The sequence below is a fragment of the Salmo trutta genome, chromosome 21 (genome assembly GCF_901001165.1).
Source record: "Salmo trutta chromosome 21, fSalTru1.1, whole genome shotgun sequence".
Classification (NCBI taxonomy): domain Eukaryota; kingdom Metazoa; phylum Chordata; class Actinopteri; order Salmoniformes; family Salmonidae; genus Salmo; species Salmo trutta.
The window spans coordinates 30,902,452-30,921,491 of NC_042977.1; the positions used below are offsets into that span (position 1 = coordinate 30,902,452).

Sequence of the window (19,040 nt, forward strand, 5' to 3'; positions counted from 1 at the left end):
CTGATATGTTTTATTTAGTTCTGTGGAGGGAACGTACTATTCCAGCACCAGGATGATGTCGTTCCTGGACTCATAGGCAGCGTAGAGCTGGATCAGGTTGGCGTGGTCCAGCTGGTTCATGACCGTGATCTCATTCTTCACCACCTCCTACATGCCAAACACACACCAACCATACAATGAAAGGTGTCAGATGTTCGCTTGCAGCTAGCAAGCAGTGTACGGCTCCTCTTTTCTGGGTCAAATTTTAAATTTATCAGAAAATGAGTAAGAAACATATTCCCCATCCATCCACTTCTGTAGAGTGAAAAGGTTTTTAGAGTGTTATGTTCAGATGTCTAATTCCACATTTGCGATTTTTTTTAAATACCGGAAGTTCGCACTCAAAAAGTATTTCAAAATAACTTCATTTTTCAAGGAAGCTGCAAGGTGTGTAGAGGTTTTTATATGCATGCAAAATGCACATAGCCTTCGAAGATACATTTTTAAACCTTAACAAGTTTATTCAGTTTATATTCCAAGTACATTTACTCATTAAGAATTAGTACCTTCTCTTTCTGACTCCGGGCTTTGATGATCTTGGCAGCCAGGGTGAGACCCGAGGAGTTTTCCATGCATTTGTGCACCTGGCCAAAACGACCCCTAAGAGAGAGACGGAAAAATAAGTAAGGTGTCTTCAGTTTCTGAATCATTTTCTTTTTTATAACGTAACCTTACTCCCTCTCCCTCTGACTAAGAGTTGGCAAAACGATCACCTGTAAGTCACAAATCCTATAATGTTACTCATCCAGATAATATGTCCCCTGAATGGAGGGGGATTGCACAGTCAGAAGATGAACTACTTGAACTATCAAAACTATTTCATCAGTATGTCCTCGGATACAAAATCAGTTCTCTTCCAATACAGGAAAGTAATATCATTTTGTGAAGGTATTGTATTGTTCATTTCTCCTTTATTTCATTAAATGAGAGTAAGGGTCCTCTCTTTGAAAATGTGGATTAACACTTAGCGATTAGCTCACAGCTGGCAGTGGGGGTATGATTTCACATACCCCAAAGGCCTTCAGTAAAAATAACTGCCCTGACTCTGGAGTTATGAACCAGGGGAGAGGAGAGGAGAGGAGGGTAGGGTTACGCAACTCAACATTGTTGAGGACCTCTGTTCCTCTCTGTCTATGATTTAGGTGAGATATAATTTGTTCTGTGGGTTTGGTTCCAAAAGACAATGGAGAATCGACTAATAATTGACAAATGTATAATAACTCAGTACAATGTAGAAAAGAGCTCGACGGAGAGGAGTTGTTGATGGCCTGTTCTCTCTGGGGAGCGATTGGCTTAAGCAGGCACTATTTTATGTTACTCTTTGGAACCTCACAATACTGTTATTGCGGATGGATACAGTTGAAAAGTAATTTCAAACTTTACCTTGTGGTTCAAATCATTATGTATCACTAGGAACAGGATAGGTACACTTACCCTCCGAGAACCTCTGCTCTGTTGATGGTGTAGAAGTTGCTGATCTGGTTCGGTTTGGCTGACACTATCCGATGGTTAAATGGAGCCGGAGGTGGAGAGCTTTTATCTTAAAGGAGATATGATACAACATTATTTCATTTTTAACCATTTAACCATGGAAGTCACATAGAGATTGACATCTATTTTTCAAGTGAGCCCTGGCAGACAGTAGCATGGAGGGGAAATAGAAGCTGTATTGTTAATCAGTTAGCACGTGGCTCTAGTAATGGTACCTCATAATCAAGTTATCATCCTGTGCTAACTAACACACTGTGGTAAACATGAGAAAGGAGATACAATGTTGGTTATGCAGACTACAGTACTCTCGTACTTTGTTACTCCTAGAAAGCATTCTTTTTATACCCTAATTCAATAAGATTATGAATATTTTCTACAAAAAGAGAAAGAATAGCCACCATATCAAAAATCTATTGGACTTCATATCAGGCCCAAATCCTAATATTTGTTTGCATATCTCCAGTTTTCCACTGAGATTAATGTGTAATTTATGGAATCGTTGAGTTGAGCATGCGCATTTCAAGTTCCTCCCTCAGTACTTATCACCTTTCCCCCAGACTTAAAGCCACAGTACCCAATAAAAATGCTGGTCCTCACCAATTAAGAACTGTTCCCCAGTAGACTGCCTGACTTCTGTAGACTGATCCGGCTTCTTCTCTTTTTCCATCCTCTCCTTTAGCTCCACACGGATATCCACCCCGTCTGCCTTGAAGATGCCCCATCCCTCGTCCTCATCATCTGGTCTTTCTCCGTCCTCTACCTCCTCCTGCCTCTCCCCCTGCTCCTTCTCCCCCTGCCTCACATATTCCTCGCCTGCTCCTCCCTCCACCCGACTCTTCTTGTGGTCCTCCACTCCCAGCACTCCCAGGTCTTCCTCCGTCACCCGACGCTTACTGCTGATGCTGCCCTCTTCCATCTGGTCCTGTTCTGCTGCCTCCAGAAACTGAGAGGAGGCACTTTTGTTGTGGACTTCACAACTGGAACAGACAAACATAAACTCAGCAAAAAAAGAAATGTCCTCTCACTGTCAACTGCGTTTATTTTCAGCAAACTTAACATGTGTAAATATTTGTATGAACATAACAAGATTCAACCACTGAGACATAAACTGAACAAGTTCCACAGACATGTGACTAACAGAAATTGAATAATGTGTCCCTGAACAAAGGGGGGGTCAAAATCAAAAGTAACAGTCAGTATCTGGTGTGGCCACCAGCTGCATTAAGTACTGCAGTGCATCACCTCCTCATGGACTGCACCAGATTTGCCAGTTCTTGCTGTGAGATGTTACCACACTCTTCCACCAAGGCACCTTCAAGTTCTCAGACAATTCTGGGGGGAATGGCCCTTGCCCTCACCCTTCGATCCAACAGGTCCCAGACGTGCTCCAATGGGATTGAAATCCGGGCTCGTCGCTGGCCATGGCAGAACACTGACTTTCCTGTCTTGCAGGAAATCACACACAGAATAAGCAGTATGGCTGGTGGCATTGTCATGCTGGAGGGTCATGTCAGGATGAGCCTGCAGGAAGGGTACCACATAAGGGAGGAGGATGTCTTCCCTGTAACGCACAGCGTTGAGATTGCCTGCAATGACAACAAGCTCAGTCTGATGACACTGTGACACACCGCCCCAGACCATGACGGACCCTCCACCTCCAAATTGATCCCGCTCCAGAGTACAGGCCTTGGTGTAACGCTCATTCCTTTGACAATAAACGCAAATCCGACCATCCCCCCTGGTGAGACAAAACCGCGACTCGTCAATGAAGAGCACTTTTTGCCAGTCCTGTCTGGTCCAGCGACGGTGGGTTTGTGCCCATAGGCGACTTTGTTGCCAGTGATGTCTGGTGAGGACCTGCCTTACAACAGGCCTACAAGCCCCCAGTCTAGCCTCTCTCAGCCTATTGTGGACAGTCTGAGCACTGATGGAGGGATTCTGTGTTCCTGGTGTAACTCGGGCAGTTGTTGTTGCCATCCTGTACCTGTCCCGCAGGTGTGATGTTCGGGTGTTCCGATCCTGTGCAGGTGTTGTTACATGTGGTCTGCCACTGCGAGAACGATCAGCTGGTCATCCTGTCTCCCAGTAGTGCTGTCATAGGTGTCTCACAGTATTGACATTGCAATGTTTCCCATGGCCACATCTGCAGTCCTCATGCCTCCTTGCAGCATGCGTAAGGCACGTTTACACAGATGAGCAGGGACCCTGGGCATCTTTCTTTTGGTGTTTTCAGAGTCAGTAGAAAGGCCTCTTTAGTGTCCTAAGTTTTCATAACTGTGACCTTAATTGCCTACCGTCTGTAAGCTGTTAGTGTCTCCACAGGTGTGTGTTCATTAATTGTTTATGGTTCATTGAGCAAGCATGGGAAACAGTGTTTACACCCTTTACAATGAAGACCTGTGAAGTTATTTGGATTTTTACGAATTATCTTTGAAAGACATGGTCCTGAAAAAGGGACGTTTCTTTTTTTGCTGAGTTTATTTTAGAAATTAGTGTGTGCATTTGAAAGACAGGGATCACAGAGTGAATGGTACTGAAGTAGAGAGAGAAATAAAGAGAGAGAATGAGAGGAACAGAGAGTGAGAGACAGAGAACGAAACAAAGAAATACATAAAATAAAATAAATAGGAAAGGATTGAGGAGGGTAGATGGGATACTCTACCTCTCTGGAATAGAGCCAGTCTCTCCTGGAGCTTCAGGGGAGGGTGGGAGAGAAGGGAGATCCTTAACTGACATATCAGCAGCTTCTGATGGGCCTGCACTGTCCTCCTCCTTTTTGTTCCCCTCTCTCTCCTCCGCTCCTCTAACCTCCTCAGGCTGCTCTGTGATTTTCAACAGCTCTTCCTCTCGCTCCTCTTCCTTGAACTTGGATTCACTAAGGTGGCCTTCCTTCTCTTGTTTCTTTATGGCCTCCTCTTCCTCCTTCCTCTCCTCCACTTTTAGTCCATCTCCTGCTGCCTCCCTCTCCTCCTCAGATAATGACACCTCTTCGGTCACAGGGGCCTTGGGGCCCTCGAGGATCAAGTCCAGCAGGTTCGGGCTGAGGGACCCAGTCTGTGATGACCCAAACCCCTCTGAGGCCCTTCCAGATCCAGCCTCCAGGTCCAAGACGTCATCAGGGGTAAGCTGCTGGTGGTGACCTGATGATGATCTCTCTGCATTCTCCCTGTTGAGCTTCTGAACCTCCTTTAGCAGCAACACCTGCTTCCTCAGGGAGATGGTGTCTGCATTGGAACAAACAGAATGGCCAAGGGGATACAGTTATAATTAATTCAACCACCTGCATGATTTTCCCTTTAGTAACTATAATCAGATGATTGCACAATATCTCAGAATGTCAACACACTCCTAGTATCCTCCTAAGATGATGGCAGGTGGTTGTCTGAAGTGTCAGTCTGATCTTTTTTATTCTCTTTGATGTTTTGGTTTCATGATGTACTTGTTAGTGCAATACTGTTGTTTACGTCTGACAGGAAGACTGTTGTGACTAGCCAGTTGGTTACCTTTTGTGTGGCTCCAAGATAGACTTCTTTGAATGATACTATTTTCTTCTCCCGCTCTCTAAGCTTTCAGAACACATGTTGTTTACATCTCACATGTTACATGTTGTGAGTGCTGCTGTGTGTGAGTTAGTTTGTTTTGACTGGTAAAGGTCACTGTGTGTGTGTTGTATAGGTGTGAGCTATTGACACATTTTAATGTACTGTGATGTGAACACCTGCTGTATCTGGGGGTTTCTTCTTCTGTGTTTTCAGACCCTTTGTGCTCAGACTCGACTTCTCCTTCCCATCCTTCGCCTTGTGATCTTTTGACTAAAGGAAGGGAAGAACGAAAGATAAGATCATCACGTTCTGCATTTGGTCTACATTTCAACATTCTTCAAAACTAGGTAAAATATGTATATTTCCCTGAAACCGCTACCGCTATGTAATTACAATATTTACTGCACAGAAACTTCATGATAAACATGTTTTCTGTGAGCAAGTTTACACGTACAAAGTTTCCGCAGAGTTTGCGGATTGTGAGAAAATGCTTTGGTCCGTGGAGCTTTGTTGTCTTGTGACTGTGAGTAGTCTCCGGTCTACTAGGTTTGGGTTCACATTTAGTGGTTATCGTCCCTTGAGTCCCTTTAGTGGCTTTAGTAGAGGTAGTTTTCTGTTAAGGAGACAGACATGGCAATGCTAGTTGGACAATGGTGAATGGTACGCAACATGAGATGGATTATGACACTGTTAGAGAGGGTAAGGAGGAAGGTGAGTGGTAGTGAGAGAGGTAGGTTACAAATGAACATGACCATTTGACAGTATGAAAAATGAAAACACTTGTTACAATATGTGAAATTAATAAAATGAATGACTGAATGTGATGTTGAAGATGAAAGAAGCATTAATGTAACCATCAAAACATATAGCCTAGCCTGATTAGTTGTTTTATTCAAGTTAGCATCCTGGTACTGTATTAATACAAACTACAAAGCCAAACTTGTTTCAGTCAAAGCATGATGTTGATTGTCCACAGCAGATGTATAGATAGGTTGGTACATATGTGCGAGGCTGTGAATTTATAGTTTATCACTTGTCACAGTGAGCGATGGAATGCAATACTGACCCTGAGCGGAGAAATTGCCCGCAACCAACTAAACAAGTCTTCTCAAACAGACTTCGAACCCGAGGGGCTACCCAGTACTATAGTAAACACTCCAGTCCTTTAATGAGCAGGTCAACATCTTAAAAAATGTCTGAAGATGTGTTATTGGTTGTGAGGTAAGCACTGCTCAGTAGTAAGGCAGAGGAGATATTTTGAGGATGGGGATTTCTACAGTGGTACGATATGTGTGCGGTTTGTGTGGTGTGTGTGTGTGGGGGACCACATTGACAAATGTCTGTGGTTGACAGTCATCTCACACCTTAGAGGTGAATGGAGACGGCCGGAGGCTGGAGCCACCGCCTGCCAAGAGCTCTGACGACAACGAGAATTCCTGGTGATCTGAGTCATACAGTAGCCAATAGACAATCACAGAGGTATGTACGCCCTTACGTGTGGACTTATATGACCACTTAGTTGCTGTTCGAGTTCTAACCTCAAATCAAGCTGAAAATGTCAAGTCTGTATCGTAGTTTGAGGTTTTGTGCTAGAACTGTGTTGAAATATGAATAACCTCTTATGGACTCTTATAACTCACCAAATAAGGGTCTGAATACATTACAATTATCAGATACTGTACCAGTACCTATTTACAGAACCGCTTTCCTAATTTCCTAGTACACATACTCTACACTACTATACACCATGGCATGTGGAAACTCTTACACTACAATGTATCTCATTCACCATCTATATGAGTTGGTCTCTGCTTGCAGGTAATAGACCCTGGGCATGAAAACAGATACCAAACTGGCATCCACACTCATGCCAGTAATGGAAAGGGATGATAACTGGCTTTGAGGTACATATAAGTCCCGCTTAAGGCTTTAATACCAAACAGTACTAGCCATTGACCTTCAGTGTCTCTGTGTCTAAGACCACTCTCAGTGTGTTACTGCTGGTCACATTGAATCAACAACTTGAAGTGCTTGTTGAAGTTGGAAGGAAGTGACTGGGACTTAAACCTAGAGGATTTGGGTTTAAGTTAACCTTCTACAACATTAACAGTGCTACTCATTGTGCTTGGACTACTTAACCCAGTGCACTGGACAGTTGACATTATGATTCAAATTATTCTCTTTCTGTAACCTAATCAGTCCAGTACCAAATGCTTCTAGTTACTTCCCTAAGATCATTGAGTCGTTAACTAGTTTCACATGCTTGCTAGTACATACAGATGTAATATCTTAATTTGATCACTCTGTTGTCACAGAGAACTTTCCTGCGTAGCAAGAAGTGCAAATGTATAGTACATGCCAGGTTTAATTAGGCTTAAAATGTTTTTAATTTCCACTTTAGAATTTCAGACTCAACCCCTACAAAAATGTCCTCGAATTATAACCCACATAATAATTTACATTCCTGTTGCTGCAGGATTATTTAACTGCTGTGAGAAACTGTTCAAATTAAGATATTTTATTTTACTGGCTCAATCCTCCATCCCAAGTAAGACCGATCACCTGAATAAAACATCTACAGGGTACAACCACTCCACCATTAAAAACACACTGTCCTATACAGGTCAATCATCTCCTGCTTATTTTGAGCCACTCACATCTGAAGCAGTGCCAGCCTCTGTGCCAGCCTCTATGCCAGCCTCAAATGTAGCACGCAGTGTGAAGAACAATCATTTACTAGACCCTTTAAATCAATGGCTGTTTGACACAGTTACCATGGCTGGATTGCTAATAAAGAGTTATGAATAGCTTTATCTGAAACAATGGAGGTAAATAATGTACATGGGGGATGCTCTGAATTGTAATGCACATATAGGTAACAGAACTCAATACACATCACTGAAACCATAGTAGGTCTACAGTATATCCACGCTGGGACCTCTCAACATGCCACTACAGGACTGAGAGGGTGAGAGAGAGATACTGCAATAGAGAGAAAGACATACAGAAAACAAGAGAGGGAGAGACAGAGATAGTGAGAGTGACAGAGAGAAAGAGAGAGGGGGGAGAACCCCCCCTCCAGGGTGTCCTTACCCTCAGCACCCCAGATGCCGGTGGCCACATTATAGGCCAAAGAGGAATGTAGAAGAGAATGTGGGACAATGTAGGGTAGAATGTAGGCTAATGTACAGTATGAGCAGGGAAATACGTGTATTACTGTAGGTGGTGAAAGGTGGGGGCAAATTTGAGTCCTTTTTGTTGAGCATTGTAAACAGATGTTGTTTTTCGTATACCACTGTACTTGATCATGAGGTGGTGGAATGTTCCCCACCAATTTCAACACTGGGTATAAGTGTCAAAGCTTTGGCTCTTTCCATACAATATGGCGTGCTCTGCATGGCACTATACAAGCAGTGGAGATCGCTATGTCCCAAAGTCATATTGCTTTGACACATCTTCTACCACTTCATGAGGAAAAATAGCATGAGCCAAGCCACAATCCTTCCTTAGGAAACAGATCTCCACTTGACACGCCAGCTTTGCTGCTCTGAACATTTTCCTCTTCAGTGCCAACGTCATAAAACTAAACCAAATCAAAAACCAAACATGGAAACATGGAGCACCTTATCTCCGAGCCTGAATACAATGTGCACATTTTTGAAGGACATGTAATTTGCAGGAGCATGAGGAAACAGTGAACCTAGCAATTCATCTAACCTACGTTGCCCATCAAAACATCCATAACATCAATCCATTCTAAATTAACACCTGAACACAAGTGTTTTATATTACATTCACATGAACATAATCCAGAGTGTTGTTGAGTAAAGAGTTCATAAAGTGGCTTAATAAAGAACCCTTAATACAGTCTACATAGACCTGCACAAACACACCTCTTTGGTTAGTGCAGTTTGAGCTTCCAGTCTCACCTTGTCGGTCTTCTTAGTAATTGAGCTCTCGCTCTTTTCTGCAGACGATTGCCTCTTAACGTCCACCTTGCCCTTACTGTCTTTGGACTTGGAGGCCGTGCGTGCTGCAGGACGCATAAACATCATCTCCATAACCCGGGAGCTCTTCACCGTCTCCCCGATGAATCTGATGACCTGCTGGATGCTGAGGACCAGATTCTCCATCCCGTCCAGCTTCTCAGCCTGCTTCTCTGAGCGCTGGTCCAACGCCATCATGATGGAGCTCATCTCATGACACATCTCTCTCACCTCGCCCACCACACCTGTACCCTGGGTTTGAGCCAGGGGAAGAGTTAGGGCTCTTGCAGGTATATGGATCTCCTCGTTGTCCACCTTCAGAGTTTCCACGTCCCTCTCGATACCATCGATGTCCTGGGTTATTCCGTCCAGCCGATTGAGGACCTTCTCCTGGATGTTGATGAGCCTGTCCATCTTACTGCTCAGAGACTCAATGCGATTCTGAATGAGGTCCAAGCCGGCACCAGTGCAGTCGGTTAGGTTATCCATTGTGCTTGGCTTTCCAGGGGTTGAGTTAGAGTTCACTATCTTTGAACTCATGACCGAATCACGTTAGGACACCCAATCGAGACAGAAAAAGGGTCACAGAAAGGTTGATGACCAATGTCCGAGTGACAGACGGGACAACTTTTTTGAAAAACGCAGCCAGCCTTATCCCTATGTGCTCCTCTTCAACTGTACAGACAAGCTGATTTAACGACGGATATGTGAATAAAACGCAAATTTATCAACAACAAAAATGAAGAAAATCAAACTAACTAAATTAAAATCCATAAAGAGTGAAAACAAACAGCCAGTAACTGTCAGTGTAACTCGTGGAAACACCTTTAGAGTTCTGACTTAACAGTCATCCAGTCGTGAGATTGTCCCTGTCTCTCACCTACTGCTTGACACCTCTGCTCTTCTTACTGGAGGTGGTATTAAGAATGGAATAAGCCTGTCTACCTAAATGTAAACGGCACAGCCAACGTCAGCAGGGGACCGGCCAGGGGGGCGGGGGGCTGTGAGAGGCCGTGAGGGGCAGCAGTTTGGCTCTGGAGGGGCTGTCAGACATCTGAGCGCCTTTAAATGTTAAGCCCACCACCGTAGCCAGTCTCTGGCCCACCTGCCAAGTGTCAAAATGGCCAGTGTACACAGTTTCTCTCTCTGAGGCAGAGTGGAAAGTTGTCTGGAACAACGCTAGACACTTTGTTAAGTTTTTTACTTTATTTCCATGTAAATGGTTATAGACTTTTCAGTCTCACTTGGTGGTTTCACCATGATTAGCCTGAACAGGTGCTTACAGATGGAGAGGGGGGCCACTGACCTGTTTTATTTATAAGCGGTCAGGGACATTTTTACGTCAACTCAAAATATCCAACAATCATGTCAAAAGTGCCACTCACACAGAACAGCTGTGTTTGCAAAAAGGGAACTTTTTAAATTAGATCCTTATTAATGACTGGCATAGTAATTAACAGCTTCGCAGTGTTTACAAGAGGCTGGAAAAAGAATGATTGTGATAACATCAGGGAAATAACTGCATGTGAGTATTGAGTCTCAGTATGTAAGACAGTCAGTCGTACAGAGCATTCAGAAAGTATTCAGACCCCTTAACTTTTTCCACATTTTATTACGTTACAGCCTTATTCTAAAATTGATTTTTTTTAAGTTCCTTAATCTACACACAATACCCCATAATGACAAAGCAAAAACAGTTTTTATAAATTTTTGCAAATGCATAGAAAATGTATAACTCAGAGCTTTGTTGAAGCACCTTTGGCAGCGATTACAGCCTCTAGCCTTCTTGGGTATGATGCTACAAGCCTGGCACACCTGTATTTGGAGAGTTTCTCCCATTCTCTGCAGATCCTCTCAAGCTCTGTCAGGTTGGATGGGGAGCGTCTCTCCACAGCTATTTCAGGTCTCTCCAGAGATGTTTGATTGGGTTCAAGTCCGGGCTCTGGCTGGGCCAATCAAGGACATTCAGAGACTTGTCCCGTAGCCACTCCTGTGTTGTCTTGGCTGTGTGCTCTCAAGGATGATCAATGGAAAAAGGATGCACCTGAGCTCAATTTCAAGTCTCATAGCAAAGGGTCTGAATACTTATGTAAATAAAGTTTAAAAAATAATGATACATTTGCAAAAATTACAAAAATGTATTGTGTAGAGATTGATTTATTTTAAAAATGTTTTACTTTTATTTAACTAGGCAAGTCAGTTAAGAACACTTTCTTATTTACAATGACGGCCTATGGGGGAACAGTGGGTTAACGGCCTTGTTCAGGGGCAGAACGATAGATTTTTACCTTGTCAGCTCAGGGATTTTATCCAGCAACCTTTCAGTTATTGGCCCAATGCTCTAACCACTAGGCTACCTGATGAGGGAAAAAAATATTTCATACATTTTAGAATAAGGCTGTAACGTAACAAAATGTGAAAAAAGACAAGGGGTCTGAATATGCACTGTATATTGCTACGGAAAGCTCTTTGCTGGCTGCGAAACAGCAATAACTAGCGCCCACCCAGTGGGGGAGCAAGAAAAAGGTTCAGATTGTAGCCTGTAGTCCCCTGGCTGAGAAAGAGCTTAAGGTCTTTAGCCTCTGTGCTTAAATAGGAGAAGGGTGACAGCCATGATAACACTGTGTCTCTCCTCTGACTAACACATCAAGTCAGATCCTTCCCACACCATCACACACACTTAGCCTACTCATACAGAGATAAGACAGTTAAGGATACATTTTAACATAGGGCCTGGTAATTGGACCCCTCAACAGTGTACCCTATAAACCTATCAAAACATGCTTGATGAAGTGGTCCATCTGGGATATACGGTATGTACTTTGCATCAACGGAAAGAAAGTGTAAAAACAGACATATGCACGTCATCAATACAAAGTCACAATCACTGCTTATTGAACCTGAAAAAGGGAATAGGATCATTTAGTTTGGCCTAGATGTTTGCAGAAAAGGGTTTTCCAAAGCCTTTTTGGATACATTTTGTCATGTACTGTATACAGAATATGTTAGCATACAAAACTGCCATAAACTATAATACAAAAGGCATGCATTTAACCTTTTACTGCACTGGGCTAAATCAGGGTCACAGAGTGTTTATTTAATTATAAAAAATGTATGTGGTATATCAGCTTTAATATTGCAGATAGATTGTAGCTTCCACCAATATAATTGTCTGGATCATATCCAATCCTCCATATATACTGCTCAAAAAAATAAAGGGAACACTTAAACAACACAATGTAACTCCAAGTCAATCACACTTCTGTGAAATCAAACTGTCCACTTAGATAGCAACACTGATTGACAATAAATTTCACATGCTGTTGTGCAAATGGAATAGACAACAGGTGGAAATTATAGGCAATGAGCAAGACACCCCCAATAAAGGAGTGGTTCTGCAGGTGGTGACCACAGACCACTTCTCAGTTCTTATGCTTCCTGGCTGATGTTTTGGTCACTTTTGAATGCTGGCGGTGCTTTCACTCTAGTGGTAGCATGAGACGGAGTCTACAACCCACACAAGTGGCTCAGGTAGTGCAGCTCATCCAGGATGGCACATCAATGCGAGCTGTGGCAAGAAGGTTTGCTGTATCTGTCAGCGTAGTGTCCAGAGCATGGAGGCGCTACCAGGAGACAGGCCAGTACATCAGGAGACGTGGAGGAGGCCGTAGGAGGGCAACAACCCAGCAGCAGGACCGCTACCTCCACCTTTGTGCAAGGAGGAGCAGGAGGAGCACTGCCAGAGCCCTGCAAAATGACCTCCAGCAGGCCACAAATGTGCATGTGTCTGCTCAAACGGTCAGAAACAGACTCCATGAGGGTGGTATGAGGGCCCGACGTCCACAGGTGGGGGTTGTGCTTACAGCCCAACACCGTGCAGGACGTTTGGCATTTGCCAGAGAACACCAAGATTGGCAAATTCGCCACTGGCGCCCTGTGCTCTTCACAGATGAAAGCAGGTTCACACTGAGCACATGTGACAGACGTGACAGAGTCTGGAGACGCCGTGGAGAACGTTCTGCTGCCTGCAACATCCTCCAGCATGACCGGTTTGGCGGGGGGTCAGTCATGGTGTGGGGTGGCATTTCTTTGGGGGACCGCACAGCCCTCCATGTGCTCGCCAGAGGTAGCCTGACTGCCATTAGGCACCGAGATGAGATCCTCAGACCCCTTGTGAGACCATATGCTGGTGCAGTTGGCCCTGGGTTCCTCCTAATGCAAGACAATGCTAGACCTCATGTGGCTGAAGTGTGTCAGCAGTTCCTGCAAGAGGAAGGCATTGATGCTATGGACTGGCCCGTCCGTTCCCCAGACCTGAATCCGATTGAGCACATCTGGGACATCATGTCTCGCTCCATCCACCAACGCCACGTTGCACCACAGACTGTCCAGGAGTTGGCGGATGCTTTAGTCCAGGTCTGGGAGGAGATCTCTCAGGAGACCATCCGCCACCTCATCAGGAGCATGCCCAGGCATTGTAGGGAGGTCATACAGGCACGTGGAGGCCACACACACTACTGAGCCTCATTTTGACTTGTTTTAAGGACATTACATCAAAGTTGGATCAGCCTGTAGTGTGGTTTTCCACTTTAATTTTGAATGTGACTCCAAATCCAGACCTCCATGGGTTGATAAATTGGATTTCCATTGATTATTTTTGTGTGATTTTGTTGTCAGCACATTCAACCATGTAAAGAAAAAGGTATTTAATAAGATTATTTCATTCATTCAGATCTAGGATGTGTGATTTTAGTGTTCCCTTTATTTTTTTGAGCAGTGTATATCTTTTGAAATATATACAGTACCAGTCAAAAGTTTGGACACACCGACTCATTCAAGGGTTTTTCTTTATTTTTTACTATTTTCTACATTGTAAAATAATAGTGAAGACATCAAAACTATGAAATAACACATATGGAATCATGTAGTAACCAAAAAAGTGTTAAACAAATCCAAATATATTTTGTATTTTAGATTTTTCAAAGTAGCTACCCTTTTCCTTGATGACAGCTTTGCACACTCTTGGCATTCTCTCAACCAGCTTCATGAGGAATGCTTTTCCAACAGTCTTGAAGAAGTTCCCACATATGCTGAGCACTTGTTGACTGCCTTTCCTTCACTATGCGGTCCAACTTATCCCAAACCATCTCAATTGGGTTGAGGTCAGGTGATTGTGGAGGCCAGGTCATCTGAGGCAGCACTCCATCACTCTCCATGGTTAAATAGCCCTTACACAGCCTGGAGGTCTGTTTTGGGTCAGTGATCTGTTGAAAAACAAATGATAGTCCCACTCAGCGTAAACCAGATGGGATGGCCTATTGCTGCAGAATGCTGTGGTAGCCATGCTGGTAAAGAGTGTCTTGAATTCTAAATTAATCACAGACAATTTCACCAGCAAAGCACCCCCACACTATCCCTCCTCCTCCTCCATGCTTCACGGTGGGAACCACAGATGCAGAGATCATCCGTTCAACTACTCTGCGTCTCACAAAGATATGGCGGTCAAATTTGGACTCAAGGACAGATCTCCAATGGTCTAATGTCTATTGTGAGTGTTTCTTGGCCCAAGCAAGTCTCTTCTAATTATTGGTGTCTTTTAGTAGTGGTTTCTTTGCAACAATTTGACCATGAAGGCCTGATTCACACAGTGAACAGTTGATGTTGAGATGTGTCTGATACTTGAACTCTGTGAAGCAATTTTTTGGGCTGGAATCTGAGGATGGTAACTCTAATGAACTTATCCTCTGCAGCAGAGGTAACTCTGAGGCGGTTTCATCATAGCGCTTGATGATTTTTGCAAGTGAAGAAACTTTCAAAGTTCTTGAAATGTTCAAGATTGACTGATTTTCATGTCTTAAAGTAATGATGGACTGTCTTTTCTCTTTGCTTATTTGAGCTGTTCTTGCCATAATATGGACTTGGTCTTTTACCATATAGGGCTACCTTCTGTATACCACCCCTACCTTGTCACAACACAACTGATTGGCTCAAACCCATTAAGAAGGAAAGACATTCCACAAATTAACTTTTAACAAGGCAAACCTGTTACTTGAAATTAATTCCAGCTGACTACCTCAAGAAGCTGACTGAGAGAATGCCAAGAGTGCGCAAAGCTGTCATCAAGGCAAAGGGTGGCTACTTTGAAGAATCTCAAATATAAAATATATTTTGGTTTGTTTAACACTTTTTTGTTTACTACATGATTCCATATGTGTTATTTCATAGTTTTGAAGTCTTCACTATTATTCTACAATGTTAGAAAATAGTAAAAATATAGAAAAACCCTGGAATGAGTAGGTGTGTCCAAACTTTTGACTGGTACTGTATATACACTCATACACATATGAGTTGGGGTGGCAGGTAGCCTAGTGGTTAGAGCGTTGGGCCAGTAACCGAAAGGTTGCTGGATCGAATTCCCGAGCTGACAAGGTACACATCTGTCGTTCTGCCCCTGAATAAGGCAGTTAACCCACTGTTCCCCGGTAGGCCGTAATTGTAAATAAGAATTTGTTCTTACCTGACTTGCCTAGTTAAATAAAGGTTCAATTTAAAAACATGTTTTTTAAATATATATACACACACACACACAAATATACATACATATTTTTACAATATATTTTCCTTTTTTATTTTCCACTAACTCTACCCCCCCTCCCCTAATTGGAGTAAACTAATGAACAACAACACTTAGGCTTCTACTTCCAGCTTACAGTGCCTTCGGAAAGTATTCAGACCCTTTGTCAAGTCCTGACCATAGTAAGATGTTATCTTCTAAGGTAGAATAGGTCAGGGCGTGACAGGGGGTGTTTTTCTATGTTTTGTATTTCTATGTTCATGTTCTAGTTTTGTATTTCTATGTTGGTTTTGTTTGGGATGATCTCCAATTAGAGGCAGCTGGTCCTTGTTGTCTCTAATTGGAGATCATACTTAAGTAGGGTTTTTTTCCACCTGGGTTTGTGGGAGATTATCTTTGAGTAGTGTATGTTTCACCTCTGCGTCACGGTTTGTTGTTTTTGTTAGTTCAGTTTATTGTTTATGTATCACATAGTTTCGCGCTGAAATAAAACACACACGCTGCATTTTAGTCCGCCTCTTCCTACGACAACCGTGACACCCTTTGACTTTTTCCACATTTCGTTACGTTACAGCCTTATTCTACAATGGATTATATAGTTTAATCCCCTCATCAATCTACACATAATAAGCCATAAAGACAAAGCAAAAACAGGTTTAGAGTTTTTTGCAGATTTATTACAATCAAAAAACTGAAATATCCCATTTACATAAGTATTCAGACCCTTTACTCAGTACTATGTTAAAGCACCTTTGGCAGCAATTACAGCATAGAGTATTCTTGTGTATGATGCATGGCACACCTGTATTTGGGGAGTTCCTCCCATTCTTCTCTGCAGATCCTTTCAAACTCTGTCAGGTGGGACGGGGAGCGTTGCTGCAAAGCTATTTTCAGGTCTCTCCAAAGATGTTCAACCGGGTTCAAGTCCTAGCTCTGGCTGGGCCACTCAAGGACATTCAGATATTTGTCCCGAAGCCACTCCTGTGTTGTCTTGGCTGTGTGCTTAGGGTCGTTGTCCTGTTGGAAGGTGAACCTTCGCCCCAGTCTGAGGTCCTGAGGACTTTGGAGCAGGTTTTCATCAATGATCTCTCTGTACTTTGCTCCGGTCATCTTTCCCTTGATCCTGACTAGTCTCCCAGTCCCTGCCGCTGAAAAACCTCCCCACAGCATGACGCTGCCAACACCATGCTTCAACGTAGGGATGGTGCCAGGTTTCCTCCAGACTTGACGCTTGGCATTCAGGCCAAAAAGACCAGAGAATCTTGTTTCTCATGGTCAGAGTCCTTTAGGTGTTTTTTGGAAAACTCCAAGCATGGTGTCATGTGCCTTTTACTGAGAAGTGGCTTCTGTCTGGCCACTCTACCATAAAGGCCTGATTGGTGGAGTGCTGCAGAGATGGTTGTCCTTCTGGAAGGTTCTCCCATCTCCACAGAGGAACTCTGGAGCTCTGTCAGAGTGACCATTAGTTTCTTGGTCAAATCCCTGACCAAGGCCCTTCTCCCCCAATTGCTCAGACTGGCTGGGCGGCCAGCTCTAGGAAGAACCTTGGCGGTTCCAAACTTCTTCCATTTAAGAATTATGGAGGCCACCATGATCTTGGGGACCTTCAATGCTGCATAAATGTTTTGGTATCTTCCCCCAGATCTGTGCCTCGACACAATCTTGTCTCGGAGCTCTACGGACAATTCCTTTGCCCTCATCGCTTGGTTTTTGCCCTGACATGCACTGTCAATTTTACAGACACAATCTATTTAACTATAGTTATCCTTTGTTTGCTTTTACTTCTATCCTTCAGCTACCCTCAACCCCTCCCATCTATTTCTGAAGACCATCCAGTCTTGGAGAAGGGTGACAGCCATGATAATACTGTGTCTCTCCTCTGACTAACACATCAAGTCAGATCCTTCCCACACCATCACACACACTTCCCACACCAAAAAAATGTCTATTTGCCATAGATTTTTCAACTGTGCTGTTTCACCAAAGTCCTGAACCTACTGTATATGTATTTTACGGACACAGTATATTTTACATTAGTTATCTTGTTGTTATTAATCCCACCCTTCAGCTCCCCTCAACCTCTCCCATCTCTCTCTTAACACCATCCATATTGGATTTCTACTTGCCATATATTTTTCAACTGTGCTGCGATGTTTTACAAAAATTCTGAACCTTTCTATTCTCATAGTTTCTACAGATTGTAAATTAAAGATAAAATGTTTTGCTAAAAGTATTATTGATCGATTGACTATGACTTTTCAAATCACCCAGTAGTGCTATCTGCAGAGTTATCTCCAGGTAAATGTTGCAATTCTTCAATCATTCCTGGACCTGTGCCCAAAACACGAGCTTCATATGAGCAGTACCAAAACAAATGATATGATTCTGTGTTTCTTGGTAAGTCTTAAACAAATCTACTTTAAATCAAAGGTATACACCTCACACACATGATTATGGTCTTAACCAAAAGAAGACACCTCTGTACCATGTCAGATATAGAGTTGAAATGTATTCAATTTTGAGTTTGCATCCCAATATTACACTATATACATCTCAGAAGAGTTTGACAAAGAAACACCAGATTTTCAGATGTTTTCTTTTAAATTATGTTGATCAATTATGAAAAATATCAAAAGCATAACACCCATGAGGCCACTAGAGGGCGATTTGACTGCAGGGAAGGGCTACGGGAAAAATACTCTATCTATAGATAAACATATTATGTTATTCATATATATACTGAACGCAATATGCAACATTTTCAAAGATTTTCCTGAGTTACAGTTCATATAAGCAGATACCTGACGACACCATCCAACCTGGAACTGTGTGAGTAGTGTTTGGTCTGATGCTATTTTGAAAGCAAAGAAGAAAAAGAAAAGGAAAAAAAGAAAGAAAAAGAAAGTACATTACAATGATATATTTGACTTTATGGGGACTGAATGCTGAGTTAAGGCTCCCAGGCTTGCAAGGACAGACCAGATACAAATTCAATTAGCACCAAGGTGTGAAGTAAAAGGTGTCGTGGCCTTTGGGCCCAACAAGTGGCAGGAGCCTTTGAAGCGTCCTCTGAAGCCCCCTCCTGATGTTCAAAGACCATTCACTGGCATTTTCTACAAGGAATCTGCCTCCATAAATAAAAGCTTCTCCCAAGTGGGTGTGACACCTACTCACGTTGCCTGCTGCACTGCTGCTTGTATTCCACCTTGCGATCTGTTCACCGTCTGCCCTGGCCGAATCTCCCCGTCTGGTACAGGTAACCCCACCACACTCACCCCTCTCGAGCTTTCGCTCGCCTCCAGCACACACGCACTGTTGGGGCGAGTGACTCTGAACTTACAATGACTAGTCCCAAGTTGTTATAGATTTGATTTTTTTCTTGTGCATTTTGCTAATTTGCCTCATGAC

At 43.1% G+C, this 19,040-nt stretch overlaps 1 protein-coding gene across 3 annotated transcripts in view; it reads right to left on the minus strand.

Moving 5' to 3' along the window:
- Nucleotides 1–19,040, minus strand: part of LOC115157147 (myosin light chain kinase 2, skeletal/cardiac muscle) — a 39,704-nt gene that overhangs the window by 11,604 nt on the left and 9,060 nt on the right. The window contains exons 1-8 of one of the 3 annotated variants that reach the window (XM_029705132.1): nt 9,002–9,981; nt 5,527–5,685; nt 5,249–5,342; nt 4,193–4,754; nt 2,128–2,507; nt 1,474–1,579; nt 546–639; nt 38–147 (exon numbers count right to left, since the gene is read on the minus strand). In XM_029705132.1, coding sequence (XP_029560992.1) covers nt 38–147; nt 546–639; nt 1,474–1,579; nt 2,128–2,507; nt 4,193–4,754; nt 5,249–5,342; nt 5,527–5,685; nt 9,002–9,598 — 2,102 coding nt within the window. In that variant the 5' untranslated portion in view covers nt 9,599–9,981. Of the gene's footprint in view, nt 1–37; nt 148–545; nt 640–1,473; nt 1,580–2,127; nt 2,508–4,192; nt 4,755–5,248; nt 5,343–5,526; nt 5,686–9,001; nt 9,982–19,040 lie in introns of those variants that run through there. The other 2 variants (XM_029705133.1, XM_029705134.1) reach the window with 2 other exon arrangements.